This window comes from Fundulus heteroclitus, unplaced genomic scaffold, assembly GCF_011125445.2.
Source record: "Fundulus heteroclitus isolate FHET01 unplaced genomic scaffold, MU-UCD_Fhet_4.1 scaffold_46, whole genome shotgun sequence".
NCBI lineage: Eukaryota > Metazoa > Chordata > Actinopteri > Cyprinodontiformes > Fundulidae > Fundulus > Fundulus heteroclitus.
Window position 1 is genome coordinate 1,883,935 of NW_023396879.1, and position 18,362 is coordinate 1,902,296.

General features: G+C 42.2%; 2 protein-coding genes across 2 annotated transcripts; one reads left to right on the plus strand and one right to left on the minus strand.

Annotated features, from left to right (window-relative positions):
- Positions 1-431: 431 nt before the first annotated feature.
- On the minus strand, positions 432-6,999 carry zgc:113223 (tetraspanin). Its single transcript, XM_012872959.3, has 8 exons — positions 6,853-6,999; positions 6,061-6,118; positions 5,222-5,346; positions 3,951-4,025; positions 3,785-3,880; positions 3,576-3,704; positions 1,411-1,572; positions 432-1,333 (listed from the first exon to the last, which is right to left on the minus strand). Exons 1-8 carry the CDS (start codon positions 6,907-6,909, stop codon positions 1,190-1,192), a joined length of 846 nt encoding a protein of 281 aa, XP_012728413.2. The 5' UTR covers positions 6,910-6,999; the 3' UTR covers positions 432-1,189.
- A 3,031-nt stretch (positions 7,000-10,030) lies between these two features.
- On the plus strand, positions 10,031-15,927 carry LOC118556008 (zinc finger protein 883-like). Its single transcript, XM_012872772.3, has 2 exons — positions 10,031-10,135; positions 13,725-15,927. Exon 2 carries the CDS (start codon positions 13,799-13,801, stop codon positions 15,629-15,631), a length of 1,833 nt encoding a protein of 610 aa, XP_012728226.2. The 5' UTR covers positions 10,031-10,135; positions 13,725-13,798; the 3' UTR covers positions 15,632-15,927.
- The last annotated feature ends 2,435 nt before the right edge of the window (positions 15,928-18,362 follow it).

Genomic DNA, 18,362 nt, shown 5'->3' on the forward strand with positions numbered 1-18,362 from the left:
ACCAGAACCTCCTCCCTGACCCGTCTGCTGGGTTCTCTGGTCTACAGGGTGCTGGATGTTCTCTGATGTTCTCTAAAGAACCTCTGAGGCCAGAACCAGCACAGCTTCATCTGTACTGAGATTAAATGAGACACAGCTGGACTCTGGGTGCCGATTAGGCCTGATTTTATTTTATTTAGGGAAACTGGAGTGAATGGGGGTAAAATGCAAAATGTCACAGTTCTGCTGGTTAGTTTAATACAATCACAGTGAGTTTGGGACAAAGTTTGTAAAAGTGCAGGTGGGTGAATACCTGAGGAAGGCTCAGTGTCTGACCAACAGTCTCAAACTAGTTTTAATGCTCCTAAAACCATTCCAGGTGTTTTTCTGCTAAGAGAACTTCCTTCTGGGTGAACTGCTAGGTTGGGTCAGAACAGCGTCCGAACCGTCACACTCCTGTACCTCTATGGCCAGCCTTCTTCCCACAATGCATCCTGGTGGTTTCCCAGGTAAGAGACATAAAGTGGACCTAAATATCAGCTCAGGCCGCCTTCTTGAACGGCTCTGTGGTCCAGTTCACGCGTGTGAACAGAGTCGGCCTGGACACACAGACCCACACACTTCTTCACCCTGAGGTCATTAATCCAATAAAGCGAGCGTGAAGGAGCACATGACTGCATCTTTGCAGCAACAAGCTGCTGCACGTGTTTCTGCTGCTAATCCACCTCAGATTAAAGGCAGAATGATGATTTAGTGAGCGCAGGAGGAACAAGTGGGATCAGGAAGGTCTCCAGCAGGGGGTCGTGGTGGAGGTCCAACCTGAAGGAGACCAGAACACCTCCCAGAACCTCAGTTCTCATTTTAAAGGCTTGTTCCACACAGACATTTCTGTTCATCTTCCTGGTTCCGTTTTGCTTTCCTGAGGAGGGAAACTCTCCGATGAGGAGCGTTGTTAGACTTTCTGTCCAACATGTTAAATCAACAACTTCACAGAACATTCTGGCTCCTGGGCTTTGGTTCTTTGAGATATTTTTCAGCTTTTAAGGTTTCACAGACGTTTGTGCAGCGATTCGCCTCAGAAAGCTTTAACAAAAGTTCTCTTTAGACTCAGAGAGAACATTTCTGTTCTCCCGGTAGTTAAACCGTCTCCTGGAATTCACAGTGCTGATGCGGAAGCTTCTGCACGTTCGCAGCCTTTCATCAGTCGAGTTTATTCGTCGTCAAAGTCTGCAAAGGCAGGAAACCAGAGTCTCTCCTTCCTGTCGTCTCTGCTCCGGGCGTCGCTTTCTCTCTGTCTCCGTTGGACTTTCTGTATCCAGGCGATCTGAGCACCAGCCAGGATCATCATGCAGACCTGCCACAGAGAACACCAGTGGATTATTAACCGTATTCAGCGGAGGAGCTCAGAGCTGTGGAGCAGGCTGACGTTACCTCGAGCAGCAGAAGGCCACCTGTCAGCCCGGCCACCAGCAGCAGGTTCTTCTTGCCCCACATGATGATCTTATCCAGACAGCCGAAGGTGAAGATGTGCTTGTTGGCCGAGTCTTCCTGCTCCTCCTGCATCCCGTAACCACACATGGTGTTCAGCACCGTCTGCAGAGACAGGAACGCAGCCCGTAAATCCACCCGGATGGAGCTGGTCACTCGGTAAAAGCTGCTCCATCATCAGAGGTGTCAGTCTATCTGCAGCGTCACGACGTTCTCCACAGCCTGAGCAAGATGGTGTCCTCCCAACGTCACCGCTGGTTCTAGAGGAATAGCCATCTGAAGCAGAACTCTGGACTGCTTCTTCCAGATGCACTAAAGTTTATCCTGTTTTTCATTGACCTGGCGCCTCTTAAAAAGACCCAGAAATATGGGGTTAGATAACTGTCAATATAAACGTAAGCGTAGGTATCTGAATTTGTAAATGTAAGTCAATAAACATGAATACTTTCAAGATTTGTATTTGTTCCTGGTTGTCAACTCACAACATGTAATATCATGTGTGATAAGTTTATTTTAATCTCCTAACTTTTAAATAAAAGACCAAACAGACACAGTATACGTCTCACAAGCTTTTGCAGAAGGGGAGAGAGCTGTTAGGAATCTAAATGTACACCAAGGTGTCTCTGCTCAACTCCGACGGTAATTCCCCCTGCAGGCTTTTTTATTTCATGAAAGCAGGATGCAGTTGCACTGCCACAAGATACTGCGTTTGAGATAAGAGACAAACAACTCCTTATCCTTTCCACAGTCTTCTAATCATAATCAGTCAAACTGGTTCTGTCTGCTGCTCCTTTGCGGGTGCAGCAGACATGAGTTACTTCTTCTTTCTAAGGGTCAAATCAGTAGATCTTATTTCCACACAAGCATGTTCATAAGCAGAGAGTAATAAGACTATAAGTATATAAAATGGTAAAGGATTAATAAATCCAACAACGTGTTTCATCTGTGAGAATACAAGTTTAGAAGTTACAGCTTTGCAACATTACAAGTTCAAATTTACAAGTGCGAATCAGAAATTTACGAGTACAAATCTACAACCCCTGAAGAAGCTGTTTTACTCCTTACCAGTAGGTGGCGGTGATGACCTTGTATGTTTTGTTTTATCAACCACCATTAAACAAGAAGAAGACAGAGAAAAACGCACCTGTCAGCTATTACACACCGCCACCAACTGGTAGGGTGTGTAATAGCTTCACCATGGGCTGTAGATTCGTACTCGTAAATTTATGATTTGGGGGTGGGGGGGGGGAATTTAAAAATTTAGGATTTGTACTTGTATTTTTGCAAAATTTTTACTTTGTAACTTTTATTCTCATAAATGAAACATCTGACGTCACATGTTTATGTATGAGTAGACAACCAGGAACAAATACAAATCTTTGATGTATTCACGTTTATTGACTTATATTTACGGATTCAGAGACCTACGCATACGTTTATATTGACAGTTATCTAACCCCATACAGAAACCGCACACGTCTCTCCATAATTTACACCCAGCAACACTATTCTTTATATTATAGGAAACAAATAAAGATTTGAATTCTCTGCCTGCATGCTGATGATACAGTGGTTTACTGATACATCTAGAAATACTAAGTTTCAGCTTTTCCTGTATAAGACAGTTAGGTTTGAACTTTAAATTATTTTTGTTTAACCAAGAAGTTTGTTTCTGATTTGAAACTAGACAAGCGTCTCTCAAAGGAAAAGAAAAGATTAATCAATTTGGAAAAACAAACATGTTTCTGATCAACATTTTAAATAAAAAGAGGAATTTAAAAAATGATTTCTACCCTTCTCAACATTCAGTGGAAAAATCTTTATCGGTATCTCAGGAATCGAACCCTTTTTATAATGACTGAACAGCTTTTTCATGCCGACTCTGCATCACAATGTTTCTTTGCTGATGATAAAGTCTGAGGTTGGAGGCTTCAGAACCATTACCCTAATCTTTAGCTCTCTAAACAGATTCTACTTCAAACCTAAATCTGGCCTGGGTGTGACATACACAGATATACACATTTTGACATTGTTGTTGTATCGAGTCCTGCAGAAATAAACTGAATCTGTCCAACATTCACATGGAAACATGGATCCAACGATCTGACCTGGTTTTCCTGGTGACGGCAACATGAGAAGGGAACTCCACAGGCTTCCAGACTGGGATTGTTCTCCGAACACTCAAAGTAAACATTGTTGGACCAGTCCTTATAATCATCTACTCCACAACACTTGAACTGTGCACAAAGAAAACATCCAGTCACTACAACACATTTAACGGCGGGTTTGTTGACAACATGTTGATGTTGTGGTTCACCTTTTTCTGTATGTAGTCGATGGCGTTCTCCAGGTCCCGATCCTCTCTGTAGTGGACAATGGTCTTCATCATCAGCTTCTCTGTCCTTTTCATCACCTGAACAACAGCACGGTCACATCTGGTCTCTGAGGATATGCTGGATTCTGTTCATGTGTCGTTCTGTTACCATGTCAGTAAAAACGTATCCTACGGCTCCAGCTGCAATCTGCAGGAGGAAGACGACAGCGAGGATCGCCAAGAACTGCAGGAGGAAGAAGAAAAGGTGATGCATCGACAGCAAAGCTTTGCTTGACTTGGTTAACATTAACATCCTACGTTGTTCTCAGACTGGTCTCATTGATGCGGTGCACTCTTGGTCTCCATTAACAGACGCTGATCTCTCCACAGGGATGCCCCAAGGCACAATGCAACGACCACTTCTTTATTCAGAGAGATCTATTTCTGGCCTTAGCTCAGAGCGCTTTTTCTGTCTCTGTCAGGTTTGTAGTGTTATTGGGATCGGGATGGAAGCGCAGACAAGAGCTGGGAAGCTGCGTATTGTAATGAATATGATTTACTAAATAACATGAAGAAAGCTTACTATCAGGGATACAGGATACAGGAACTTGACAGGAATGAGGTAGGATAGCTGATGATTGCTGAACAGCCTGAATATAAAGGAGGGGAGACGGGAGGAGCAGCAGCTGGAGCAAATGATCACCGCTGAGATGAGTAAAAGGCAGCTAGGCAGAAGGAAAGGAGGGCAGTGAGCTGGCAGGGCAGAGGAAGAACTGAATCTAAAGGAAACATGAATAATGGCCTGACATGAAGGAAAAACCTAACTAAACTGAGGACGGGTAGGCAGAAAGTAAAGATCTAACAGAACTACCAACACAGTAAATAAGATGACTAACACAGGAACCGATTCTATCCGGTACCAGAATAAACTACTAACATAAAACCTGAACAGAAAACTAAACTAATGACAGAAACAAGGATCTGAGGGTAAACAATTCTAAAAGTTTAAAACACAAAGAGAGTGCAGGATCCCCAGGGAGCTACAAGAAATAATCAACGCCCTGGAGATCCTGACAGTCTCTGCTACGCTGATGATACGCAGCTTTACCTGTCATCACCCCGTGGTTCTCTGAGGTCTTTGTACAGAAGGAAGACCACCTTTAACTAAATGTGTTTAGCATTTGAGTAAAAATGTTAATGTTGTACTTCAAATAACAGAAACATCAGGATGTATCGGACGCTTGGTGTAGATCTTAGTTATCTCAGGTCTTCTAACATGTTCCAGAACATTCCTTATATCCATCTACTCCTCATTGACCCAACAACAAAGAGTGAATTGGCTTCACCTCACAATGCCTGCATGCAAAGGTTTTTTTTCTGCAGCCTCTCTGTGTCTCTGGATAGAAACATTAAATAAATATAAGAAGATTAAAGTCGTACCGTCTTTAGCAGGCAGGTGGCGTTACGCAGCGCCCCGAAACATCCCAGGAAGGTGACGAGAAACATCAACGATCCGACGACGACCAGCAGCAGCGCCGGATCCACCGTTAGAGTGTCGACTACATCTGTGAAAAACACTTATTTATGATGAGCAGTACTGTGAATAAAACCCAGGCCTGGTTCTGACCCTTAAACCGGGTCAGAACCCTGCAGCAGTTCTGTGGAGGTCTGTCCCAAACTGAGGAACAGAACTCAGCAGCTTATTGAGAAATAAACCTCGAGACTCACAAACATCTGATTCATCATTAAGAGTAAAAGTTGAAACTTGTCTGAGGATCTCCAGGAAGCTCGTCTTCAGGAATGTGAGCAGAACCACCGTGATGTGATCATCACTTCCTGGTTCTCTGCAGCCTTACCTGGAAACTGACTCGCTTCATTTCTGCTTCATCATTAAACTCGATCAGAGAAAGTTTACAAGAATAAGACTTTGGTCACATAACTGACAGAAGAGTCCATGTGGAAACAGGACATCAGCTGATCTATGGCTTTAACACCTTTATTCTACAGACAATGACAGGATGGTATCTGTGGAGGGTTCCTGGAGCTGCTGCACCTCCACAAACCATCCTGGGGAAAAAAAACAGAACTGAAGGAAGGCCAGCTTCTAAAGCCGGTCTTCCTCAGGAGGAAACTTAGAGCTTTCAGTACCACAGATGGTTCTGACCTGAACCCAGAACTGGCTGTGATCCTCTCAGGAAAACCAAAGACCTGGAGGATGGTGCAAAGAAAAGAAAACAGAACCAGGAATCCAGCTGCTGGCGTGATTTCTGCTCACTGACCTTTCTCCTTGGCGACCATGGCGTAGATCCCCACCGCTGTCAGGATGGCGCTGACAACCTGCAGAGTCACAGAGAGACACCTGTGGGCGTGTGCTTCTTCTGACAGGACGAGTCCTGGAGGTCTGCTGGAGAAACTGGACTCCTCCTCTCAGGTCAGCTTTTAAAGTCTGAGCCCGTTTCCTTTGATCTCAGGTGGATCATCAAAGACAGACTAACGGGTCTGGACTGGAACCACGTGGTTCTGTTTAGTGGTTGAAGGCGAGCAGAAACAGAATCTGAGGAAAAATCTCCACCAATAACAACAAAATGAACGTCATGAAGGGGGGGGGGGGTGAGGTCCTGGATGATCCACGGGTCATAATTCAGGCTGAGAAAACTCTGACAGCCTTCAGGAAGTCTGAAGAACCAGGGATCAGGACCGCTTTACTGGACCTCAGGACAGTCAGGACCACATGGAAAGCCAGAGTGGAGCCGAGGTTATCAGAACTGATGTTTTGGGTTTTCCTGATACTTTTATTAAAAGTCGTCAGCGGAAACGCTGCCACGCCCAGACCACTAAGAAACAAACCAGCTTCACAGGTTCTGACAGAAGTAACGTTTAACCTACTTCTGTAAAATGTTATAATTGCTGTTTAGCTCCACAGCTCCTGGTTCTGCTTGTTAATTAGAACAAAAATAACCTTCAGCAGCAGGTTCTTCAGTTTAAAGCATCCCCATTAAACCCTGCAGAGAACAGAGGAGGAGACAGCTGAGCATGAAGCTCCTGTTGCTGCGACGGCTGCTCACACTCACCCAGAAGAAGTAGCAGAAGATGAACAAAGTGTACTTGATGCCTCTGTATCCTCTCATGTTATCTCAGCAGCGCTGCTCTTCTGTCAGGAACCTGTTTTCAGGTCTGTGCTCTGCTGACATGACCGCTGGAAGGCGTGTGTCGGCCTGCAGGAGCATTCCAGCTGTGCGCTCCTCCTCCTCCTCCTCCTCCTCCTCCTCCTCCTCCTCAGCTGCTGCTGCTGACAGAGAGCATCACACCTGCCTCACATAGCGCCCCCTACAGCCTGCATGGGTCCACTGCTGCAGCATCCATCGTTTATTATCAGAATAACAGCCGTTCAGTCCAAAGCTGTAGTTGTTGATTGAAGAGGTCCAGTTGTGAAACACAAACTAACTGGTTTCTCCTAAAAACATAATCAGGACAGGGAGAGCGAACCTGTTTGGGAACGGTAACTATTAAACAAAAATCTCGTCTAAATGATTCAGAGGGTTCAGGGGAACATCAGATGATGTTTGGAGGAGGAGGAATCCTGAGTGTGACCCAAAGAACCCCGTCTCCACTGTGAAGCACAGCACTATGACTGGAAACACATTTGGACCCAACCCAGTGCATTCTGGGAGTAGAGACCAGAGAACCTCAGACAGGGATGGTAATAACATAGACATAATATAATATATGTCTATGGGTAATAACTTCCTGGGTTTGCTCATGGTGTGAAGGTTCACATCGGCCTGGATGTGGAAAGGACCGCAGGACTACAGTTGAAGACGGAGACGTTTAAATAAAAGGGCTTCCATCCTGAACTGAATTATTCTGCATCACAGTTCAGGTCTCTGGAGTAGAACCAGAACTACTTTGTCACATGACTGAACTCTTTGTTCCGAGGTTAAAAATATTCATACTCTGGTAACAGACGGTGCCTCCAGACCCAGTAATGAAGAGGAAATCAGATCCACTCGGTTCTGTGACGTTTGGACCAACCAGGTCCACCACTGAGCTTCATCCATAAAAAAGTCATGAGCAGCGATGAAATCAGATGAAGTGGTGAACCAGATGAAGTGGTGAACCAGATGAAGTGGTGAACCAGACGGGCCTTTTTTCTACACTGAAAGCTGTGACTATATTACAGCAGAAGGTTCTGACAGAACCAACCTTGGTCTCAGGTCAGTCATGGATGTAGAGCAGAACCGAACCATCATCATAGCACCGACACCTCCAGAGAAACTGTGTTGAGTTTAGATCTTCTGAAAACACAGGAACCATTTCTCTTTTTAAAGCCACTGATGTTTTATAGTCAATTATTTCACTAATTTAATGTGCTTAAATCATCAAGAGTAACTTCTCAGCTGATGTTTCTCTCATGGAACCACATCGCCCCCTGGTGCTTGTCTTTGATCTAAATCGGTTCTGTTTACTAGAAATTATCTGATTAGTCGATCAGATGTCGGAATCAGACTGAGTCGGTTGATCGGTTCTGATCCGGGATCATCAAAACTAAGAACTGCCATCATTTCAGTCTAAAAACACTGAGTCTGATGCTCTCTTCATGTTTAGTGACGTATCATGAATGCTTGACGTCTTTATTTACCGTTCAAGAACCTGCAGCATTTTTTTATTCTTTTATGGTGTTTTGATCTTTAAAACCTGCAAATCAGACCTAAAAGAAAAACCAGAAAACAGAATCAACCAGGAAAGGTGTGACCAGTGCATCTTGACTAATATTAACTAATAATATATTGTATATATTCCCTTTTTGTGAGCCCCCTGATTTCAACAGATAGCGCCACCGTCATCATTCTGATCCTGGAGGTGGATGTGCTGGGCCAACGGTGCTGTAGAACCTGGGCCAGCGGTGCTGTAGAACCACCTGCAGCTCAGCATGCATTCAATCTGCCCCCGCTTGGTGTCTTGTTGGTTGCAGTCTTTGAGCCATTGGTGCTACAGAGCGCTGTTTGCTAAGACCAGCCGCCTCAGAGACAGTTTCAGCCCCCAGGGTGTCTCTCTGATGGACACAATGAACATCTGACACAAAAAAGAAGAAAAAAAGTACATTAACCTTTTTACAATGTGCTTTACACACAAGAAAATAAACAACAATAAAAACACATATTGTCTGTATACTGTGATTACTGTAACAACATTCATAATTATCTACATGATTATGGCCAAATGAGGATGATTTGGATTCTGATAAAGAAAAAAATACTTTTTTAACACTTTACTGTAGAAATAAAGTTTTAGTCATTTAAGGTTAGGCTTAAAACTTTCCTTTGTGACAAAGCTTCTAGTCAGAGTGGCTCATGTTACCCTGAGCTATCTCTATAGTTATGCTGCTATAGGTTTAGGCTGCTGGAGGACATCAGGGTCTATTTGTCTCTCTCTGCTGAGTTCTCCTACTGCTCTCCAATCTGCATTGTCTGTTGTTATTTCAGCTTTTAGTTCTCTGTCATTTTGTCTCTTCATAGAAGGTACACCTGGTCTGGCGTTCTGTTAGCTGTGACATCATCAGGGGAGGCAGATCATCCTCTATTACCATCTAACATAGAAAGTACTCCTGGGTCAATGTGAGCTTCTGTGCTTTCTGTGTCTCTGCTCTGTCTTCTCTAACATAGAAAGTACTCCTGGGTCAATGTGAGCTTCTGAGCTTTCTGTGTCTCTGCTCTGTCTTCTCTAAGCCCCAGTGGGTGGAGGCAGATGAGCGTTCACACTGAGCCTGGTTCTGGTTCTGCTGGAGGTTCTCCTCCCTGTTAAAAGGGAGTTTTCCTCTCCACTGTCGCTTCATGCATGCTCAGTATGAGGGATTGCTGCAAAGCCATCAACAATGCAGACGACTATCCACTGTGGCTCTACGCTCTTTCAGGAGGAGTGAATGCTGCTTGGAGAGACTTGATGCAACCTGCTGGGTTTCCTTAGAGAGGAAACTTTCTCACCAACCTGGAGGATCTGATGGAGTCTGACTTTGGAAAGAACCTTGAGATGATATGTGCCATGAATTGGTGCTATATAAATAAAATTTAATTTAATTTAATTATTTGTAAATAATGTTTGGATTAGATTGAGATTATTTAGCAACTAATATTAATATGTATGGAAAAGGAGCAAAGATAAAGTAATAAATATCTAGAGGAAAAACTAAGGTTTGCAGCTGGAGGCGGAACCAAAAGGAGTGGTCGCTGTTTCTGGGGGAACTCTCCGTGTGGCACATCCAGCGGAAAAACAACAAGGCGCTAGCATGGTTAGCCTGTTTTGGTGTCGGTTCGAAGCCCGCCTTTGCTGAGTGAGCTGAACATTTCTGTGTCCACGGTAAGCAGAACTTTTCTGGAGCCGAACTCCGACCAGAACCTGAAGGTTTGCTGTAAACTGGACCGAACCAACAGAACCGAACCCGCGTTTAGCCGCGTTTCAGGTTTAATGGTTTAATTATGCACTTCTTGTTACTGTGCACTATTTTATTTTTATATTTGTATCATGTTCGAATAATTTTCATTTCATTTCATTTCAAATTCTGAGCGGAAACTGTGGCTAAATAATCCAGACTAAGAATAATTCAGCAGCTTTTAAAGCAGAAACGAAACATTTTCGCTTCGACCTGTCAGCAGGTTGATGGTTGAGATCTACCGGGGAGCCTCTGGGCCTCAGGCTCTTGATAAAATATGAATGTGTGATTTTCAGCAGGATGACATTACATGTATTAATGGCTACTTCAGTTATGTACATGCAGTGCTGTAACACTGACATGTTTTTTAACACATTGAATTGTTTAACACTCAGTAAATGCAGAATGGCTTCATCATGTGAAGGGAAAGCGTGGCCCTAAATGAAGCAGCAGTGGCCCCTAAAGGAAATGGTTTTAATTTGTTGTGACTTCATCACATCTGGAAATAAGAGGCGTGGAAAGCAGAAAAAAACCATCCAGCCTTTTCAGCTGGAAATCCTGCTGAAAACAGCAAGTTAACCTCCTTTCATTAGTTTGAAGCAGATCCTCCCGCTAATACCTCCTGTTTCACTGAAAAAGAAACAAAAATCTTTTAGTTTAGAGATGTTAGATCTTCTAGTGTCTTCTGTAAAGCCACATGGGTTAAACTGAAGACTTAACACTTGGGGACGTTTAGCTAATGGATAATCACGTCTGTTTAAACTCGACTGATCCCTCGATAATTCGTTCTCAGACAGTAAACGGCTCTCTGGTCATTTGCAGATGTCTCACAAAAATAATATTTGCTTTCTCCGCTGCCCTCCACGCACTGACCGGCCAGAACCAGCAGTTTGTGTCGAGACGGGTCGCAGACCAGCCGCTGGACCTGATCCGGGAACCAGAGGGAAAAGAAACGGGCTTTAATGGGCCTCCATGAAACCAACATTCCTGAGTGTCACAGCTGTCTGCTTGTTCGTGTATTTTCTGTTGCTAGATAGATCTGCATGAAAGGATCAGATAAATAAACACACCTGAGCAGAGGCTGCAGGCGCAGGTATCAGGTCTGGATATTTCACTGTTGGTCCCTTACAGCCGATGAAATGTAGCGACCGGTGTGTTTGGTCACATTTTGAACCGTAAAGTCCACCGTTTACACGCTCTGATCCAACGATGGCATTTATCTGCGTTATTTCAGGGTTTAGGACAGGGAATAAAAATAAACCCCGTTTTCACAGAGAGTCACTCCAGCAGCAGTGCTTCGTTGTTTTCTGAGGAGATATACGGGACAGAGCTGTCGGCTTCACCGCTCTACTCCGGCGGCAGTGCTTCGTTGTTACCGTTGTTTTCTGGAGGGAACCGCGGTGTGTCCCAGTTTCTGTTTATTTGTTCCCATGGAGAATTATGTACCCACATGTAAATAATTACCAATTATTCAGCGTACAGCATCTAACTTATGAAATAATGTCCGTACGCTGCAGCGGTAGTCAGTGATTTTTCTCCTCCTTCTTCCCATTGAACTAAAGCTATTTTTTCATTGTGGCACCTTCATTAAAGTGCCGGTGTGTAAGATTTTCACCCAGGCGCACCATGTACGGTGTGTTAAATGAATTACAAATGACCGTTAAGTCATCATAAGTGTGACAATTTAAACATGATTAGGTACCAAGATACTGCTAATAGTTAGTGAAATGGTTTCTGACACTGTTGCCACTTGTGTTGTTTTTTTGGGCTCCTTTCTGAACGTGCCGTCACTTATTTGGAGCGTTCACAGAAACACGAGTAAGAGACTCCGTCCTGCTGCTGCACTACGGACGCCGTCAGCCGGCCGGCTCTAATATTTCTCCATGTTCGCAGATACTCCCTGAGAGGGAGACAACTAGACGAAGAAAGTAGCCGTCTCTGCCGGGAGGACAGAGTAGCTGCTGGACCACACTGCCCTGTTTCTAACATAATGCCAGAATAAACTTCACTGTTATATTGATTTAAGTTAATTCAATTAACTTACCTGTAACCCCTTCTGGATGGATGGATGGAATGGATGGTAACCTCGGCATCCATTTTTAATCCTCACTCCCTCCACCTGGTCATAATAACTGCGCCGATATAAACTCTTATTTTCTCCCTATTATCACTTCTTGTTCTTTTCTTGGTGACTTTCTCTTCCTTCTCGCTGGGCAAAGAGTACAGATGGTCCTCTGTTTTAACAGCAAACAGATGATCTACGGTTTTGTTTTCTACTCCTCCACCAACAGCAGGTCTTCATGTAGAAGACAGAAGGGAAATGCATATGGCTGACAAGTTTGTCCCATTTCGGTTACTGTAATCAGAAATGGTGACGCAACATGGCGCCTCCCAGTGGGTGCACCAACACCTATGTATTTATAAACTATTAATAGAATATAAAGTTATAAGAATGCTTTCATTTTTGATGTAATGTTGTTAGACCTTGCCAGAATCTGTATTTCTAAAAGCAATAATTCATTTTTGCAAATTAAAAGCCAAATTAGTTACACACTGTCCCTTTAAGTGCAAGCAAAGCACGACCATAAGATTCATGACGCATGCTTCTTCAGTGTACCTTTAAAAATGCCATCTGAAGCTGATTGTCAATGTTAGCTGGTTTAAGCACAAGTTTTGAGATTTGTGTAACAATTGTAATCATTGTGTCATTTTTATCATATAAATGGAGGAAGAAGAAAACCAATATCAGCCCTTATCGGTTAGACTGTTGTCAGAATAATCGGTAACGGCATCGACCTTAAAAAACCTGTATCGGTCGATCTCTATTCAGAATTTACACATAACCTTAGTTATTGTCTGATTATCTCATTTTGAAGTATTGAATCTAAAGCCATGTACAGTTAGCTTAGCTTACTTCAGTATATACCATCACCATCAAATCTGTTGCTTATTATATTTTCAATAATTAGATAAATTAATACGGGTTCCCACTCCCGTCCTCATCACCTCATTATTACTGAACAGTCAAATGGACGCCTTAATGGTTCTCAAATCTTTGATATGTATTATATTTTAGGCAACTGTGGCTCAGCGGGTAGTCGTCTTGCAATCGGAAGGTTGGGGGTTTGATTCCAGCTACATGCTGATGTGCCCCTGGTTAAGGAGCAACTCTAAGTTGCCTGTTGATCTGTGTACACAGATACAGGATGTCAGGAGGTGGTGGTGTGAATGTGGTTATAGTGTAAAGCGCTTTTAGTCGTCAGTATGACTAGAACAGCAGGTGTTGACATTTTAAATAACCTGAGCAAAACGGCTAGTTTCTAAAAGGTCACGTGTCAGATGGTCGTTAAAACCCTTGGTTAAGAGAAAATGCAGTTAGATTTTGGTATTTAAATATTATATGTAGGAGGTTATATACATTATGGTAAAAAAAATGATATTTTATTTATTCACTTGTCCTGATCTTTATTGGTAAAACAATATTAACATTGTTGTGGTTTCTCTCAATTCCCTCAGGCCTTCCTCTGACTCCGTTCTGTTTCTTACCGACGGGTTAAAGAAGAACTCATTTGCTGACCCCAAGTTACCAAATGACAAAGATGAAAGAGAAACAGACAGAACCAGAACCACAGCAGACCAAAGAGGAACCAGAACTAAGTGAAGAGCAGGATAAAGCTTGGGTTGGTCGGGGCGAAGGGTTCCTTGTAGTGAAACAGGAGACCAACAGCTTTATGGTGACTCCTGCTTATGAGGAAATATTCCACAATGGACCAGAACTGCAACAGATGGTGGAGCTAAAGGAGGAACCAGAACCTGTGCAGATTCAGGAGAAATCAGAACCTGTCCAGGTTAAAGAGGAATGGGAGGATCTCTACAATGATGAGGGGCAGCTTGTAGCGAAGGAGGAGACCGACGCCTTCATGATGAGTCCTACTTCTGATCAAAACAATTTCAACCCAGAACCAATGCAGGACAAAGTCCTCTCTGCAAACTTTCCACAAGTGCAGAACCAACATCAGCATGGAGGAAACCCAAAAGACTCAAGGCTCAAGAAAGAGCTTGAACCAGATGAGAGGCATCAGAAATCCAGGAATGTCGGGGACAAGTTGAAGCTTAAAAGACAAAAAACTGACGTGTGCTCCTGTGAAGTGTGTGGTAGATATTTTAAACAGCATAGGTATTTGAGTGCACACATGAGGACTCACACAGATGAGAAGCCTTTTTCTTGTCTGACATGTGGGAAAGGTTTCCGCAGGCAACCTGAGCTGACTCTGCACATGAGAACTCACACAGGTGAGAAGCCGTTCCGATGTCTGGTTTGTGGTAAAGGTTTTATACAGAAAACTACCTTGAATTATCACATGAGAACGCATACAGGTGAGAAGCCACACACTTGTGAATTTTGTGGTAAATCTTTTATACAGAGGAGTGATTTGACTTGCCACATCAGGACTCACACAGATGAGAAACCGTATCAATGTGAGTTGTGTAAGAAGTCTTTCAGACACAGTAGTGATTTTACCCGCCACAGAAGAACTCATACAGCTGGGAAACCATTCTCATGTCTGACTTGTGGGAGAGCATTTAACAAGCACAGTAAGCTGAGTCGTCACCAGAGAATTCACGGAAGTGAGAAGACATATCCCTGTGAGCTATGTAAAAAATCTTTCAAGCGGCGTTGTGACTTTGCGCGTCACCTAAGAACTCACACAGGCGAGAAACCGTTTAATTGTGAATTATGTGAGAAATCTTTCACACAGCGTGGCGATCTGACTCGTCACATCAGAACTCACACAGGTGAGAAGCCGTCTTTGTGTAAAGTGTGTGGTAAAAGTTTTAGTGAGTCTAGTAGTATGGTTAGACATATGAGAACTCACACCGGGGAGAAGCCTTACATCTGCAAAGTGTGTGGCAAACTTTTCAGTTTTGGCGGTCATTTGACTGTTCACCTAAGAACTCACACAGGTGAAAAGCCATGCACTTGTAAAGTGTGTGGTAAATCCTTCAGTGACTGCAGTAGTATGGCCAGACATATGAGGACACACACAGGTGAGAAGACATATCCTTGTGAACTATGTGAAAAATCCTTCCGACAGAGTTGGGATTTGGCTCGGCACCGTAGGACTCACACTGGTGAGAAGCCTTTCCAATGTCTGGCTTGTGGTAAAGGTTTTGTCCAGAAAACAACCTTGAGTTATCATATGCGAACTCACACAGGTGAGAAGCCTTATCCCTGCGATTTGTGTGATAAGTCTTTCAGGCAGAGAAATGATTTAACCCGTCACATTAGAACCCACACGGGTGAGAAACCTTACGGTTGTGAATTATGTGATAAATCTTTTAGACAAAGTATCGAGTTAACTCGTCACATAAAAGCTCACGCAGATAAGGATCTAAATTGTGTGGTTAATCAGTCAGATTAAGTTGGACTAATATGTGGAGAATTTATCTCAATCTAGACATTTTAATATGAAGACCATTTTTGTCAGACATGCATTAACTCATATCCTCACCAGGATTTTGCTAAAGGCCTTCATTGCTACGTTGAACTGAACTTAATAACTTTCTGTTTCAAATATGAACAACAACATTTTTTATTTGTGCCGCCATCATTTGTTTCCAGGAGTCACCAAAGCTAAAACCTCCCACTCCCACCTTTTTTAAACCAAAAAGAATTGGTGTCAATCTAGGGCTGGACGATAATTCAATATATATATATATATATATATATATATATATATATATATATATATATATATATATATATATATATATATATATATATATATATATATATATATATATATATCTCGATAAACGTATATCGATGATAGAAAAATGGGTCAGTAAAAAGTTCAATAGAATAAAAGTTTTCCTTCCTTTTGCATGATAGTGATATAGGTTAATATTACATCATTACATCTTCCCAACCAATCACAACGCAGACCCAAGGAATCAAGCTCCGCCCCCTTTAAAGAGTTCAGAGAGCACATGTTTAATTTTTTCATTTTTAAAAACTTGCAGTTTGGGTAAAAAAGTTGGTTGAATAAAGGGTTGAGTTTGAATTCAGAGTTTGTGTGTTCTGTATCTAAAAATAGGTTGCTAAGCAACCGTATAAAATTACCAGGGCTGCACTTAAAATCTATGTTTTGAATTTGTTGATAATTATTGATATTGATCAATATAATTTCTATTTTATCAATATGTTTTTCTTCTATATCGTCCAGTCCTACGTCAATCAATTCTGCTTCATTTGTGCTGTTAAAATGGACTACGGCTCCCAGCATGCAACACTGTTTGGGACCCAAGACTCTGATACCTGTGAGACGTCGCCTCTGAGATGATAAAAACACAAAAAAAGTGTCTTGCCCAAGGACACAACGACCTAGACGGTCAGAACAGGGAGTTGAACTGGCAACCCGGCAACTGCAGGACGAATGCCCTAACTCCTGCGGCCCTTATTTAGCCGAACACTATATAAGTTGTGTTGATGTGGTTGTTGTTGGGTTAATGATTGAATCTGTGTCCAATGTAATCATCACATGTGTAATAGAAGTGTTGATAAATCGATTCTTAGAAGAAAAATATGTTCATAACCTCCTCATTCATTTTGTGAAGTTTGCAGTTTAGGCTCTATAGGACAGAAAGAGTTTTAATACATTTGAGATTGATAAAACAATATATTTTGTCAGTCACTGCCTGGCACCAGTTGTATTCATCTCCGCTGCTACTCGACATATTTTAAGACCAGACTGATAGCTTTGTTTTTTAATTCAATTCAATTCAGTCTTATTTATATAGCTCCAATTCACATCACGTCATCAAGGTTCTTTCCAAAGTCAGACTCCATCAGATCCTCCAGGTTGGTGAGAAAGTTTCCTCTCTAAGGAAACCCAGCAGGTTGCATCAAGTCTCTCCAAGCAGCATTCACTCCTCCTGAAAGAGCGTAGAGCCACAGTGGACAGTCGTCTGCATTGCTGATGGCTTTGCAGCAATCCCTCATACTGAGCATGCATGAAGCGACAGTGGAGAGGAAAACTCCCCTTTAACAGGGAGGAGAACCTCCAGCAAGGGACTGGTTGTATTGAATATGTATAAGCTGACAAATGTTATATTTATAGTTCTAATAATCGTTTTTGTGTTTGTTGTTAAATGTCATACGTTTTACTAAGATTTGTGGTAATAATTATTTATAACCCATCTTCACATCTAATAAAAACAAAAGATGGGTAAATAAATATATATTATGTGATTATTGCTGATATTTACAAAAATGATTAGAAGTCATTATTCAGCCCTGAATCCTCTCTAAGCAGCTTCTCTTAAGATTTTATTTAAGAGTCTTGAATTATTTTCTTCTTCTTCACTCAGTTATCGGTGGTTTTTCTGGTCTGAACTCCACCTGCTCACTGGTTTCAGTTTTCATTCTAATAACGTTTACTTAATAAAATAAATGCAAAAGGCTGTGTGCTGAATCACAATGAAAAGGACAGTTACCATTTAATGAAAAGGATAAATCAAAAATTACATAAGAATTGAAATCATTCAATGTCAAACTTATTAGATTATAAAAGGACTCGAGCACTAGTCAGGAAGGTATTCAAAAGGGCAAAAAAGATATATTGGAGAAAATTCTGTTAAAGTTTTGGAAGAACTACACCATTGGATAAAGTTTGGGGAATGACCAAAAGAATGAGGGGAATTAGGCAAGATAGGAACTTTTCAGTGTTGAAGAAAGGGAAAATAGCTTTGGAGAATAAGGAAAAGGCAGAAATGTTGGTAAAGAACTTTAAGATTCACTGTTCATATAATTTGACAACAGAATGAAAAATCAGAAGACAGCAAATATTAGATAGATATCCGAAGGTGCTGGAAAAAAGAAACGCTAGATGAGGCCATTATCATGTCTGCACTGATGAGGGCTCCTGGAAAAGACAACATAAGTTATACTATGATAGAACATTTAAAGGCTTCTGCATTGGGTAAAGTACTGAAGTTATTTAACAAGGTTTGGGGGAAAGATAAGCTTCCAGTAGGGTGGACAGAAGCAATTATTTTCCTGATTAAGAAACCTGGGAACGGTTCAACGAATCCAGATAACTATAGACCAATAATTTTAACTTCACATGTGGGTTAAACCATGGAGAAAATGAT